The sequence below is a fragment of the Nelumbo nucifera genome, chromosome 1 (assembly GCF_055504915.1).
Source record: "Nelumbo nucifera cultivar China Antique chromosome 1, China Antique-T2T, whole genome shotgun sequence".
Taxonomy (NCBI): Eukaryota; Viridiplantae; Streptophyta; class Magnoliopsida; order Proteales; family Nelumbonaceae; genus Nelumbo; species Nelumbo nucifera.
In genome coordinates this window covers 2,206,060-2,222,014 of record NC_142649.1, presented here as the reverse complement: position 1 = coordinate 2,222,014, position 15,955 = coordinate 2,206,060, and the positions used below count along the sequence as shown (strand labels likewise).

General features: G+C 36.8%; 1 protein-coding gene and 1 non-coding gene across 2 annotated transcripts; both read right to left on the bottom strand.

Annotated features, from left to right (window-relative positions):
- Positions 1-439: 439 nt before the first annotated feature.
- LOC148802844 (small nucleolar RNA R71) lies at positions 440-546 on the bottom strand. The gene has a single exon (XR_016081552.1). It is a non-coding gene; the product is annotated as a small nucleolar RNA R71 (small nucleolar RNA).
- An 8,277-nt stretch (positions 547-8,823) lies between these two features.
- Z-ISO (15-cis-zeta-carotene isomerase) lies at positions 8,824-14,483 on the bottom strand. The gene is made up of 4 exons (XM_010247664.3): positions 13,797-14,483; positions 10,111-10,257; positions 9,739-9,948; positions 8,824-9,301 (listed from the first exon to the last, which is right to left on the bottom strand). The coding sequence occupies exons 1-4, from the start codon at positions 14,226-14,228 to the stop codon at positions 8,966-8,968; spliced, it is 1,125 nt and encodes a 374-aa protein (XP_010245966.1). The 5' UTR covers positions 14,229-14,483; the 3' UTR covers positions 8,824-8,965.
- Between the last annotated feature and the right edge of the window lie 1,472 nt (positions 14,484-15,955).

Genomic DNA, 15,955 nt, shown 5'->3' with positions numbered 1-15,955 from the left:
CCCACCACCACTCCCTGAAGAATAAGTAGTATTTAGTTCGTTCTCTGATTCTGAAGCCATGAATCAACACGAGGACAACCCTGTTGGGTCTTTAAAAGACTACCTGCACCCCACCCGGACAGCCACACCATCATGCATCATGTTCCCTCTGAAGACACCAAAATTTGAGTTCAAACCTAGAATGATCAAACTCTTGCCTAATTTCCATGGTTTAGACAATGAGAATCCACATGTGCACATTAGGGAATTTGAAGAGGTAGTGGCCACCTTTCATAACCGAGTTGATATTGCAGTCATTGTTAGGCTAAAATTTTTCCCTTTTTCCTTGAAAGAGAGAGCTAAGAGTTGGATATACTCCTTGAGACCGAGATCCATAGGTACATGGGCGGAGATGACCCAAACTTTCTTTAACAAGTACTTTCCGCACCATAAGACCAACAACCTTAAGAGATAGATCTCAACCTTTTCTCAAAAGGATAGTGAAACCCTATACCAAGCCTGAGAGAGATTCAAAGAGCTACAAAACCTGTGTCTGCACCATGGGTATGAAAATTGGAGGCTACTTAGTTATTTTTATGAGGGTTTAACTAGCAGGGAGCGCCAATTCATAGAGATGATGTGTAATGGGGAGTTTTTGCAAAAGGATCCTAAAGAACCATAGATTACCTGAATGAGTTAACTGAGAAAGCCCATAGATGGACTGGACCTAGTGCTACTAATAGTACTAATAGGTCACGTCCAACTGGGATTTACGTTCTTAAGGAGGAAGACAATCTCAAAGCCCAATTAGAAGCTATAACTAGGAAATTTGAGGCCCTAAAGATGAGAAATAATAAAGTCACCCACACGGTTGCTCGGGTAGAAACTCAAACTTCATGTTTTGTCTGTGGGGGATTGGATCACTTAGCTCAAGATTACCCAACCTATGGTGAGATGAGAGAGGTTTATGAAGAATAGTGTAATGCCTTAAGAATTATAGGAAACCTTTCTCACCCTATTCAGAGACCTACAACCCTGGCTAGAGGAACCATCCCAATTTTAGTTGGAAGGCTGATCAGAACCAACCCACATCGTCCAATAATAATTGGAATGTAGAGGTGCAACCACCCATCCTGAACCTCAATACAATGCTCGACTGAATAGGAATCCTTTAAAGGAAACACTTCAAGCATTTATGGAGGCACTGAATAACACTAACCAAATGTTTGAATCTGTTCTTGCGCAGGTGGTTCAAGAAAACAAGGATATCAAGAGTCAGATAACTAAGCTTACCAATGCTCTTATTGTACAAGAGAGAGGCAAAATTCCATCTGAGCCTCAAACCAATTCGAAGGGTCACATATGGTATAGGTATCCACCTCTGATCTAGAGAACATTAGGGGGGTCCACGCCATCACTACTCGCAGTGGTAAGGTTTTAGATGGACCTTTGCCAAGCCCACCTCACACAAATGTCACCACTTTGAGCAGAACTGAAAATGCTCCCTCAAAAGAGCCAGAAAAGGAAGCTACGATCCAAGTGCCCTTTCCCCAAGCTCTTAGATTTAGAGGAAAATTTTCAGACAACCAAGGTGAGATTTTAGAACATTTGAAAGAAGTTAAGATTAATGTACCTTTGTTGCATGTGATTAAGCAGGTACCAGCTTATGCCAAGGTGATTAAGGATCTATGTACCATGAAAAGGAGACACCATATCAAGAAAATTGCATTTTTGACAGAACAGGTAAGTACGGTGATTGGACAGAGAACGCCACCAAAGTACAATGATTCAGGGTGCCCCACAATGAATGCATCAAAATCAGGGCCTAATCCACCCAACAAATAATGGATAAAATCCTCTTTTGAAACAATATAACTTGCAGAAGCAAGTGCATCAACAATTCTCTTGATTTTCTGAATATAATCAGCCATGGATGGTTTTCCTTTGCGTACATGTGCAAGCTCTAATTTGAGATCTTGAACTCTAGATCTGTTTGATGATGAGAAGATATGATTGAGTGTGTTCCACAGATCTTGTGAGGTATTGCACTCAACAACTTGAGCCAAAACAGGCTCTATAAGTGAAGATAAAAGCCAACTGAGAATCAATTGGTCTTTCTCAATCCAGGCAATGTAATTTGGATAGATATTTGAACTAGAATTATCAATGGATTTAGGAAGACATTCAAATGTACCATCAACATATCCATAGACCCATAAACCACTAAGAGCAACTCTGGGCATAATTATCTCTAGACTTATTATCTTAAAGTATCTTCCTTAATTTTCGACAGTTGATGAAATCCTTGTATATGTTAATGAAAAAGATGGAAAAAAACTAATTTATTCATCATTCTTTTTTAAATTTTAACACCTCGTTACTCTTTCAATCTCTTTAAGGGAGAAAAACCCCATAAACAAGAACAACCTTCCCTCTTTCGGCAATGAACAACAACTTACTATAATCCCTCTTTGATCCCATTTCTCGTAATCAACCAATACAAGGGATGAATAGGCCAACCTCCACCTAACACCAGCATAGCTGATTTAAGATAGTCCAAAAACAGAGAGCATTGTCAATAACTCCACTTAGTCACTTCATCCAACCATGCTGAAAACCCCAAAAGGGCCCATCTCTTTCATTATTAGGGCCTCAAATATACTCCATATGTAACCTTCCTAAATTCCTCGTCAATATTGAAGTATCGCCCACCATTTAATGCCCCCATTGGATTAGAAGGCTATCCATTTGTTGGAACCCCAATTTTTACATGCAACATCAAATTCTTACCATTTAAAATGTAGGGTTTTAGTCCCTCCTAGTCTACATCTTATTAGAGCTAAACTTTAGAAAACCAGTTGGCAGTGAATTTCCTTCTGAGGTAGACTTTATAACAATGGGCAAATAGCATAGCTAAATAGGCGTCTCCAAGGATTTTAAAACCGAAGTGGACAACGAATCAGTCAGGGGTCTGGTTCTTGGGTCAAATGGTTTGGACGTTCAAACCGAACCGACAACCTGTTTTGACAAAAAAAATTAAAAAAAATGGCCAAACCGTTGGACGGTTTGACCGCACGAGTCAGCGATTTGCTAACCAAATCAACAGTTTTTGACGAAATAATGGTTCTGGGGTAAAATGGAATTGGTCACCTGACTGGCTCTCAGTTTATCCAGTCCGATTGTCCAGTCTGGTCCGGTTTTGGAAACCATGGGCGTCTCTTTGTTTGGTAATAGTAACTCGATCTTCATTCATGATGTTCTTTACTGTTATTGAATTATTTTCTTTTTTTTTTCAGGATAGATTATATGGGTATGTGTAATCTAAATGAGATTTTAAAAACCCAAATATAGCTTTTCAAGACTACATTATTTTTTATGACCCCCTAGCTTTCTTCAATCAAAAATTATTTTGGAGATTTGTATCTAGTTTAGGGGTGTAAGCGAGTCAAGCTTACTCGTGAGCTACTTGGGCTCAGCTCACTAAAATACTTGAACTCGGGCTGTAGTAATCGAGCTTGACTCGAGTCGAGTACTTGTTCAAGTCAAGTTCAAGTTTCACAATAACCAGCTCGAGTGGCTTGCAAGCTTAATCGAACTCATAATAAAATAATATTTTTACTCATATTTGTAATTATAATATAAATAAACATTAATTTTTTGATATTAACTTATTTATAATATAAATGAATACATTTATAATTGATTTTCAAAATATATTTTCATTTGTAATATTTATAATATAAATTTATTTATAATTTATAATATATATTTTTTATTTTATTATACTTAATATTGATTTATTTATAATTTTTAATATTAATTTATTTATAATCAGATCGATTCAAGTCAAGCTCGAGTAGCTCACAAGTATCTTGAGTCTAGTTCGAGCCAAATATATGAAACTTGATCAAGCTCAAGTCGAGTTCCATGCTCTATACTTTTGAGTTGAGCTCGAGCTTGAGTAGCTTGATACTCGGCTTCACTCGACTCGATTACACCCCTAATCCAATTTAGAATTTTTGCAAATTTATTTGGTGAACCTAAAAAGATTTCCTTCATATAAGGTATTGGAAAATTGTTGAAACACAGAACCATTGATTAACAATCTTGGTTGAAGCAAATTGTTCAAGCACGAAATTATGGACCAACAATTTATTTTCAAAATTTAAAGAATAAAGGAGAGCAAAATTGACCACAAAAGGGTAATATTAGATTAAAAATATTATACGTCACATAATGTCACATGTGAACGGAGTGTGATGAAACATTAATGGCAAGGGAGGACTTAGTCAATTGTTAGAAAACTTATGAGATACTTTAAGACAATATATAAACAATAGAGATAGAGTTAGTCGATTTCCTAAAACTTAGCGATACTTTAGAAAATTGGCCCAATTTTGAATTTATGATAAAGCAAACCAAAGCTTCCCTCAAAGGGGAGGTCCTTTGATGCTTTTAATGGATTATAAGCTGGTTTTGGTGAACAAATGCGATGAAGCTTTAATGGCCACAAAAATTCTAAAATACATGCAACTTTATTTATGCCATTAATCATCTTGTGCAAGTTGCAACCTTTATCCTTAATCGTTGGAACTACATCATCCAATGAGATCAATCTTTAAGAAAACTGAATGGGGATAAACATGATTTAAAAGGCAACCGTGGTAGCCTCTAGTCAGGCTTTGGCCTCTTTCATTTGCATCTTTGTAACGTATACGGGTAAGTGCACTTACCTATGTTCTTTTGATTTACAAGATTTCCAAGTAAGTAATAGAATGACATTTTAACCCATAAAAAGCTAATATAAGATCCCCCCCACCATGTGAGAAAGTTACTTATCCACTTGGGAGATGGGTAAGTTTTACCCGAGGAAGTGGAGTTTATTTTACCATGGGGCTCATTAGTAAATGTAAAAAGAACAATGTAAAGTTGGTTAATGAGAAAAAGATACCTATTGACCAACTTTCCCAAGCTTACAAAGGGGAACCATAGGAAGATTTGGATTTCAAATGTAGAATTATTCCAAAGAAAATGATGAGCAAAACTACTTTGGGGTCTGGAATCATGTTGATGGAGGCAAGATCGGATCCAGTATTCACAAAATAGTGCTCACACTGTACTCACAACCACTTGTAGTTGTGTATTGGGAATATCTCCCCATGAATATAAGAATTCAAGTACAGAGGTATTCCCAATACACGGTTGCAAGTGGCTATGAGTACGAAGTGAGCACCGTTTTTGTAAGTGCTGAATCCAATTTCGATGGAGACACCTATGACCACTACTTGTTTCATTGGAATAATTGTTGAAGTATATCTCACAAAGGGACAAACAACCCAAAGATGTACCTTCGGCATTGTCCGTTCGTCGTCTAAGAAGATCTTTGCCTCTTTTTTCAAGATTAATTGGCAAAGCATTTTAGAGTACTAGCGTGATGATAGCCAAGAGAAGGATAACGAAAAAAAGGAACCAAAACAGAGAAGGAATAGAAGAGAAGGGATGGAATTTGAACAAAGGAAGATAAAGAAACCAGGTCACCATGCTTGCAACTTTGGGAACTAAAATCGGTATGCATGCCAATACAAGGAATTGTAATAAGGGGCAATTCGTTCAAGAATGACTTTTTGTCCTATCAACTATTTTTGCAATTTATTTCAAAACATATCCCATTTTGACAATATGTTAAATTATTTTTTTTACCAAAAGTAAAACATTACATTCGAAACACTTCTAATGATCTACGGTCAAAGTCAAATTGGGATAAAATAATCTAACAAATTAAATAATAATAATAATAATAATAATAATCAAAGAAATTTTATACTTTTTGTAGTTTTAATGTAATCTTGTTGAGATTAATAAAGAGTTATTATCTATTGATGGACTGAGGCCCTCGGCTAACAAATAGGGTCAACTCTATACTATATGACAAAGCGATTAAGTCCCATGTCAGCACCCCTCTCCTTCTCCCATTCCCCCTTCTCTCTTCTCTCCTTAAACCTCCCTCTTTTCTCCCTTACCCCTTCCCGATCCTTCCATGTAGCCACATGGCAACCCTCTCTTCTTTACTAGAGTTCCATTCCAACTCCCTCTCCCTCTCATGTTCCTAAACACTTAGCAAATCCCTCATAAGCTATCTCTCCCACCTAAAATACCTCTTAATCTATCCTACATACCCAATCTAGCCACATGGAACTAATATCCCCTATTTTCTCCAAAATTATCTCTTATTATCTCTAATTCCTATTTAGCATCTCCCCCACTTTTCATATATGTCTATTTAAAGAAAGTTTTAATTAAAATGTTTAATAATTACTTAAATATTATAACAAAATTATGTAATTACTTTAAAATATCTATTAAAAACAAAAAATAATAATTATAATAGATTTAATAATCTTTAGATATTAAGTTGTGATTTTAGAAATTAAAAATTATGTAATAACAATATAAATTATAATTTTATGGATTAAAAATTTCTGTAACAAAATCATTTAAATTTTATTTAAATAATAAAAAATTAAAATATTATATAAATATTTCGTTAAAAATATTAAGAATATAAAATTCATTATATAACAAAATATTTAATATTATGTAATAACTAAATAATGTTTTTAAAAATTCAATAACAAAGTTATGTAAATTTCTTTTTAAACAACAACACTTTAAATAAAATATTAAAAATAGCTAAACAATTATATAACAAAATATTTAATATTATGTAATAACTTTTAAATAAATAAAATTTAAATAATGAAAAGTTTTAAATTTTTTGTTGTATTTATTTTATAATTATTGTATTTTTTTATTTTTTTTATTATTTATTTATTATATTTTTGTTATAAATTTATTTTCAACAATTGTGTATTTTCGCTCTAAATTATCAAATATGAGTAATTTTAATAAATTATTAAGTATTTTTTCAACTATTTTCATCGTATATATATCTGTTTTTTATGAAAAAATAGATAATATAAAACATTACAAAATGCAATATAAATAGCATACTTATAAATAAATATATTATATCAGATTGGATTCTTTCGGATTGGATAGGGGTGATCCAATTTTTAATCGGATTCTATCATTCGATCCGATCCGACAAAAAATCCAAAATGAAAATATCCAAATCCAACAAAACAGGATCAGATGGGATCATGATCTGATCCATTTGCACCCCTAAGAACAAGGCCCCCAAATGTTGTAATGGATAAATTCAAATGGTGATGTAGTAGTAATAGTGCTGAGAGGGAAGGGTAGACGTGCTTGACACTCCCATCTATAAATCCAAGTTTGTTTTTTGGCTGACAAGGCCAATACTGTGGCTCTCTTCCAGGTGACGCAATTGTCACCTGTGAGAAGTATAGAGAGCAAGATCATGCCTGGATTTTCAGAGTGGTGTAAATAATAAGGGCTTGAAGTCTTATCGGTGCCATCGGTGGAGTCATCGGTTTGGGTGGTTGCCATGGCTCTCGCTCTGATACCATTGGAAATCTCATGGTGTCAATGGACCGGTTTGGGGATTGATTGAGCACCTCTAACTGGTTCATTCCGTGTCAAATAATTGGGATTGATGATAGCATTGTGTTCATCACTAGACTAAGAGGGGCACACAAATGAACCATCAACAATTCAACATACCTGATCAACTTGTTAGCCTTTCAAACAGAGGTGCCAATGGACCGGTTTTGGGTTGGACCCCGTCCAAATCAAAATTAATCTAAACAGATTGGATGGACCAATAAGACATTGAATTGGACCAATTCAGACTAAATGGTCGATTGGATTGGACCTGGATTATGTTGGATTGGGTCGGATTGAACCAAAATCCCATCCATTGATAGAAGATAAGAATACAGGTGCCAATGGACCGGGTTTGGGTTGGAACCAATCTAAATTAAAACCAATTTGAACAGATTGAATGGTCCAGACATTGAATTGGACTGGTCCAAAATGGTCCATAATATTGATCGGATTGGCTTGGACCTGGTCCATCTGTAATGGACTCATATTGGGCCAGATCGGATTGGACCAAATCTGGTCCAATTGACACCCCTACTTACAAAGCAGGTATAACCTATGCTGACTATAAAAGATAACCGGTTCGATCCAAACGACCTGAGATTGGGTTTGTAAAGCTTGAGAGGTTCACTATAACCATATAGTGAACTTCTCAGTAAAATATGTAGACTTTCAAATCATAGACAAAAGTACCAATTTTGGCATAACCATAACTCTCTCTATCTCTCTCTCTCTCTGGACCTTTGGGGACCAAGGTTTGGCCCAAACCTAAATTAGTAAATTTATTCCCAAGTTTATTAAATAAAGTTTATAAAAAACCCATGCATTGCATGGGTCACCACGCTAGTATATGATAGAAATAGGAGTGTATAGAGGTCAAAGGTCTCTCATCACAGTCCTCACACGGAATCTCCCCTTCTCTCATTCTTCACAATTGTGAAATATTAGAAATCCTCTTATGTAGAACCCTCTCGTTTTTCTCTATTAAAATCTATAGTTATTCTTCTTTAATAAATTTTTTCTTAATTCTCTACCCCTCTCTCTTCAAGAATCAATGTTTGTAACACCTCCACCCCCCCCCCCCCCCCCTCCCCCATTAAATCCCTTATTTCTTAGTAAATGTCTTTTAAACTCTTTTGACCATCTCTAATAAAACATGGATACAATACAAATTAATGGATTGGATGGGGTTAAGGGCTAACTCTAGACCAACCTTGGCTTGGAACCAAACTGATGTCAAAGCTTAAATTTGCCAACCCAAACCTATCCACATTTCTATTCAACCCCATGGATTTGCATAGGTTTGCTTGCTAGTAGAGATTGATTAACGAGCTTCTTGGTGTTTTACCATCATTAGTAACCGTCTACTCTGAAAAGTTGATCGTGTATTTGTTCGACTGGTTTTCATATAGGCAGGGTTCTCAGCCTGCTCTCTCTGGTACAGGTAAAGATGGTCTGAATCCTACCAATGAAGACGAAAACTGGCTGCTTGCATGAGTGGATGGGCCCAGTATGCACCTAATGTCAATGCTGTAATTGCAATATATGGCAACCGGATGAATTCCTTGTAATAATCTTTGGTCAACTTTTGACGTCCATCAATGATAGCTCCAAAAGGAATGACACTGGTTCTACTCTTTACAATCTCGAAAGCTTCTCCATACCTTGAAGCCAATCTCCTATCGCCATTCCAAACACCAAATAGATGGTGTCCAATCAAGCCAATGGAGGCTGCAACAGCTACAGAATTGCCAATCCAGAGTGTGTGAGCCAAGCACCACATTGTCTGCCCAACCATCTGAAAAAGACATGCAAACCTTAGATAGGTGGACATAGCTAATAATATATGTATATATTTTCAAAATAAATAAAAATTATTAAGAAAAAGATAAGACATTACATAGAAAAGCCCTAACGACCAGAAAAATGATGCCCCTCACATCTACTCCCAACAATCCATACCCAGAAAATGTTGGACTGGGCCTTTTATTAATCTATGCCCTGGGCCGGCTTGGTTCAGGTTCAAATTGTGTTAACCAGGTCTATTGCCTTTTATAAATCTATGCCCTGGGCATTAGGATCACCAGCTCAGGCTGTTTCTTTCTTAATCTACTAGTAAAATCCATTAAACATTGTCTAGATCTAGGGCCATGCATATCTGAAATGTCTTGTCACATACTTAGGCAGGACTTTCCATGTCTGTGAATGCCCACTAAATTGAAGAAACTTACAAACCTGTGGATGCCTGGTGATTCTCATGATCCCAGTTTCCCAAAGGTGCATTTTAGGCTTATCAACTGCGGCCACCTCCAACAGATTAAAGGTTGAAGGATAGAGGAAGAAGAATGAAATGAAGGATGAGATCCACACAAGTTGATGAACTCCTGGAACACTCTGGAGTTGCCACAATTGAATTCCATCATATCGATGATTAATGAAGTATACCTGAAACACAAATGCTCAAAGGAGGTTACAAAATAATTCAATCAAGATCTTGTGTATAGCTATAAGAATCCAAGACACCGCGAAAGAAGCCAATAGAAATAGAAAAGTAGAATGAATCATAGGATTAAGTGTTCCATAGGAAGTAGAGAAACAGATGCTCACAACAGTACTAACTGCCAATGGAAGAGAGATCCCTGCAAAGAGAACACGGTATGCACGTTCTCCAATGAGTTTCTCGCCCAGATCTCTGAAACTAGCCATGCCACTATGGACAACAGCAAATATGAAAATAAGAATTAACATAACAACCTGCAGAAAAAGTATCAGATGAGTCAGTTATTAATGTTTCAATCAAGAAATTCTGCAGCTGAATAGAAAAATCATGCAGAGTCCTGACTAATGAAAAGAATTACACAGAGAAGATTAGTTCACCAAGCCTATCCTTCATTCATGGGATGTGTGATTTGGCATTCTAACCATCAACTTTTACAACATTGCTTGCCTTATTTGATGATCAAGCAGGTACATACGATTAAAAATGTTTTGGGACGCAAAAGTTATTGCCTAGGGGGCACTGCATCAAAAAGACCATCTTCTGTTTTGGTGGAAAGAAACTCTATGAATGCAATACGATGAAGGGTTTAGGAGAGGACCATGGAGTTTCAAATAATATAAATTAATAATGAACTTGGACACCTAGTTCCACCTTGTCATGGGTTCCTAGGGACTTAGATGTCATTGCAGATGGGCTAGCAAGATCAGGAATTACCCAAGGTTCAAAATGTTAGCATGATACGCCCCATATTGGGTGTATCGTATCTTATTGGCAGGGTCTCAATACTCTAAATATAGGGATTTTTGAAATTTAGTTAATTTCAAGGGGTAGGAAGGCCTAAGGCCAACCCCCTGACCTAATTTTAAAAAAGAAAAACCTAAAAAAATTACATGTGCAAAGTTCAAAGTGTCAATACACCCCTTCCAGTGTATCAGGGTGTATCGATAGAGTTACTTTTCTTAAAAAAATAAGAAAATGAAAACAGAAAAGAGATCAGGGGTTAATAGCAAAGGATGTAGAATGGCTGAATAGATCATCTTTACCTTATGAAGAGTACATACATAGCACTTGTATCTGTATGGCTATGATGGACTCTTGTTTTCTTCATGATGTCCATCATATCCTTTTTTTAGTATTTCAGAGGAAGAAATAGCTTCACATCCTGTGGTTAATTTGCAAATTCACCTACAAGGTCTGCTCATAAATAGGGGTGCAATGTGGGTGGGCTCAGATAGGACTTTTGTCAAAATTTGAATGGCCCATATTGATAAAAAAAAATGAATGGCCCAGCTTGAAGCAGTATAAAATGCTAACTTGGGCCAACCCAAGTTGCACCCGTACTCATAAAGGCCACTACTCAATGTTGGTCCTAACCATCTTGGGTCTTGGGAGGGGTGGACTGCATATGGTCCTAAACTTTGGCATTTTTTGCACAAAGTGGCCACTCTAATAATTCATAACAAGGGAGAGATTGAGGAGGATGTCACCCATATAATTAGAGTAAGATGGACAAAACGAAAGGGTGCATCCAAAATCTTATATGATAGGTGAATACCACTTATGTTAGAAGTAAAATTCTCTAAAACAGTTGTAAGGCCAGCGATGTTGTATGGAGCAAAGTGTTAGGCTATCGAGAAAAAATGTCCAAAAATGAATGTGAGAAATGCGTATGCTGAGATGAATGAATGGAAAAATCAGAAAGGATAGGGTCAGAAGTGAAATCATTTAATGGAACCTAGGAGTAGATTTAATACGTGGTAAAATGAGAGAAAGTAGACTAAATATGATTTGGTAATGTTCATAGAAGACCATCCAGAGTACCCATAAGCAATCTTTTGCAAGTTGAAGGGGGCTAGAAGGGCTAGGGGTAGACCAAAAAGGACATGGGTTGAAGTAGGAAGAAATGACCTAAGTGCTCATGATTTAACAATACATATGGCACTAAACAGAATAGAATGGCAAAACAGGATTCATGTAGCCAGCCCCATATAGTTGCGATAAGGCTTAGATAATGATGATGATTGATGACCACTATGGTAATTCAATGTAGGGAAACTAGGTATTTGGTTGCCACTAGTGGATCTAAATATCCCCCTGGCACTCTCACTCTCTTTCCAGGGCAGGCTATGAGAAACTAGGAATTTGGCTAACTGATCCATTTACCTAAATATCCCTCTGCCACTCTCACTCTCTGTCCAGGGCAGGCTATGAGAAACTAGGGATTTGGATAATTGATCCATTTATCTGAATATCCCTCTGCCACTCTCACTCTCTGTCCAGGGCAGTCTATGAGAAACTAGGGATTTGGTTAATCTAGGTTTTGTGATGAAGGGAGAATGTATTGGAACAGTTAACGTTGAATCCCTCCATGTGGTACAAATAGAGTTGGTCATTGTAGGGAATTACCCTACTCAACCTGATTGGGAAAGATTATCTCATTAGTATGTCTGTGTACATGTATTTGTGTATGTGCATGCTAATTGATCCTTCTATCTATATATTCCTCACTCCTTACTCTCTTTATAGGACAGGCTGTGGAAAACTAGGAATTTGGTTAATTTGGGGGTTGGTATGAAGGAGGAAATGTATAGGGGCAACAGGGAATGAAACAAAGTGGGTTTAGGGTTTAGGTGATGGATTATAAACTATTTCTCAGGTTTGAGAATTAACATTCTGGAGTTTCAGAATTCAGAGAGAGTGAGAGTGGTGATGATGAATAGATTGATTGATTATGAAACTAATGTTTGGAGTGAAATCTTCCCAAATGGCTTAAATGAAACCTAATAACAATGTCTGTTATTTTATATCACCATCACCATCATCATCATCATCTAAGCCTTGTCCCAACCATATGGAGTCAGCTACATGAATCCTGTTTTGTCATTCTGTTCTGTTTAGTACCACATCCATCATTAAATTATGAGTATAACTTCTTTACCCACCCTTGTCCAAAAGGATGTGGGAACCTTTTCCAATTTAACGCCACAATCAAGTGTTGTTATTGGTCCCAGGAAGGTGGCTTTCTCCACCATAAAATCAGGAAACATTTCCATTGAGCTCAAAATCCCTTGATTTCTTCTATAGATTTCTTTTTCACAAAGATTCTATGCTCAATAAGTAATTTGATCACCTTCTATCATGTTACTTTTACAAGAGTTGATATCGAGTTGAACCAATTATCATGTTAAAGTACGTACAAGAATTGTTACAACTTGGAAACAACCTGACAGATTTTGCCCTACACAAGTGCATTGTGGTTTTTCTCTATCGCAAGTATCAAATTATTTCATAAAAATTTTCCATTTCTTTGACAATAGCCATTTCCAATTATATTTATTTCATGACTTATCCCTTCTCAATTTCTTACACGCTTTCAGGTTCTATCTACCGTCAACCAAAGCCTATGAAAACCAAAACAAGTAGAACTTGAGTTGTTCTAATCTAACTCTAGTTAGCTTGAAATTTGCCTTCATAAATAGCATAAACAGCCTGGTTTTATGCGAATGAGTGTATTCCCCACCCCCCACCCCCACCCTCCCAAAAAAAATCGCATTAACTTGCATCAACTTCTCTTACAATTTGAAAATAAAAGCTTTAATTTCTTACACTAATACAAAAAGCTTCAATTTCTTATTGTACCTAACAGAAAAATCATAAGTCTAGGCACCTACAAACTTTATCAACAAATAAAGCAACAAACTATTTGTGTGTCTGTGTTTTCTTTTTTAATTTCTCAATTTTCATAACCAAACACTACTATGGAAGAAATTTAAGAAAGGTACGACAAACCCACCTCGTGGCTATCCGAAAGGCTTGCAACGGCATCGATAAAGGCCTTCCCAACCCCAAGTCCAGTCGATGAATCAATCCAAACGACATCAAGTGCGAAGAGAACAGTCCCCAAAATTCCAGTGAAATAAACCCAAGAAGATAGCTTCTGCTTCCCGATATCAAATGCAGCAGAATCCTCCCCGACCAGAAACTCATCGGAGACGGAACCCTTCTCTTCCGTTTCTCCAACTGACGTCCCGGCAAGAATCTTTCGGCATGACTGAAGTGATTTCACAGAAATTACAGGATTTTTCCTTGTGGGTCTCGCGAATTCAAAGCTCTTAATTGATTTCAAATGGGCAAAACTTGGATTATGCCTGAAAAAGAGGGTGTCGCCGTTAGAGCGCTGGTGAGAGAAGACAGGAATATTTGAGAGAAGAAGAGAGGACGCCATTAACAAATTCTAACGAGAGAGAGATAGTATCTAGATTCTGGTGAGAACAGTATCAGGTGGAGGAGGAGAGATAGTATCCAGATTCTGGTGAGAACAACATCAGGTGGAGGAGAGAACAGTGATCAGGTGGAAGCGATGCTTATGTGGGAAATGACGAAAGCCGACGAGAGTATGTTGAGGGAACAGTAGATCAGATGGGTAACGGAAGACCGGATGCAAAAACTGACTCCGGATATCCTGCCCCCGTCTACCCACGAGCCCACAATACACCACCCTCGTGAATTGAAAAATATCTCCCACTGCATAATAGGAGCGATGTTGTCTCGTATGGGCAGGAGATCCGGACTCAAACACAACTTCGACAAAAACTTCGGGTTCGAATGTCAGAAAATAGTTGGAATTGCAGCCTCAATAACATGAGTTCTAATTGGCTACTCGCAGGCGTGGATCGTGAACATCTCCGTGCTTATCATGGAGAGATGTTATCAATGAACGGTTAAGATGTGCTTTGCGTCGCGTCTGGGGTGCACTGTATGGGGATTCTATGTGAATTCCAATGACATAACGGTATTTTCAATTTCTGGTCGAGCTGGTTCTTCTGTCGTCCAGATAGAATTCTGATTTCTAGGTCCGTTTCGCCACCAGTTGGACCATTTGACTCAATCTAAAGGGTGGATTCGAACTGAATAGTTGGATATTTGAACTGAGGTTTGAGTTCAGCTCACTGAAATTATGTTAGGCTCGAGTTCGATTCGAGTTAAAAATTTGAGCTCGAACTCAGTTTGGTTCAAAGTTTGCATGTTTGAGCTCGGCTCGGCTCGAGTTAGATTGTAAGCCAAGTTTTTTCTAAAAATAAAAATTATACATATAAAAAATTAAGGGTCCGTTTGGTTTTTAGTCAGAATCGGAATTGGAATCTTCCAGAATCGGAATCGGAATGGTCCATTCCTAGCATCTGTTTGATTCAGTCAGGAATCGAAATCGGATTCCAATTTCTTGCTATTGGGTTCAACTAGAAGCTGGAATTGGAATCAACCAAAGTTTTCAATTCTACCCCTGTTAAAAGAACCTCAAAAATATCCACTAATTATATATTTTTAACATATACACACATTGGGAATTCATGTAATTAAACATGCTTTGTCATAAGAACTTCCATCTGATGACATCTTTAAAATCAAATCATCCTCACTAGCAATTATGATTTATGAATTATATCTAATAAAACATGAACAAATTCATGGTAGTTCAACACAGTACCTAAATATTGCATCAAACAAGAACAAAACTCATGAAATGTTTTTATTATTATATACAAAAATAAAAAATAAAAATATACATATTATTTATTGTGTATTAATATATTTATATATTTATATGTATGTATATATGTATATATGTATCTATTATCTATGTATGTATCTATGTATCTATGTATATAATAAAAAATTATTTATTCATTATAATAGGCTTGCGAGCCTCACGAACAAAGCACCATTGGGCTCGAGCTCGGCTCGATTAGTTAACGAGCCTATATATCAAGCTCAAGCTCGGCTTGAAGCTTGGTTTAAACTGATTCGAGCCAAGCTCGTATAGCTTGTGAGAAGCTCGACTCATGGCCACCCCTATCTAACATACAAATTGGATAATTCATGCACCACCCACTATCAAAATCCTTCCTTTCCATTGTTGTGAATTGGGGTCATTGAAACTTGGAGGAGAAGCTC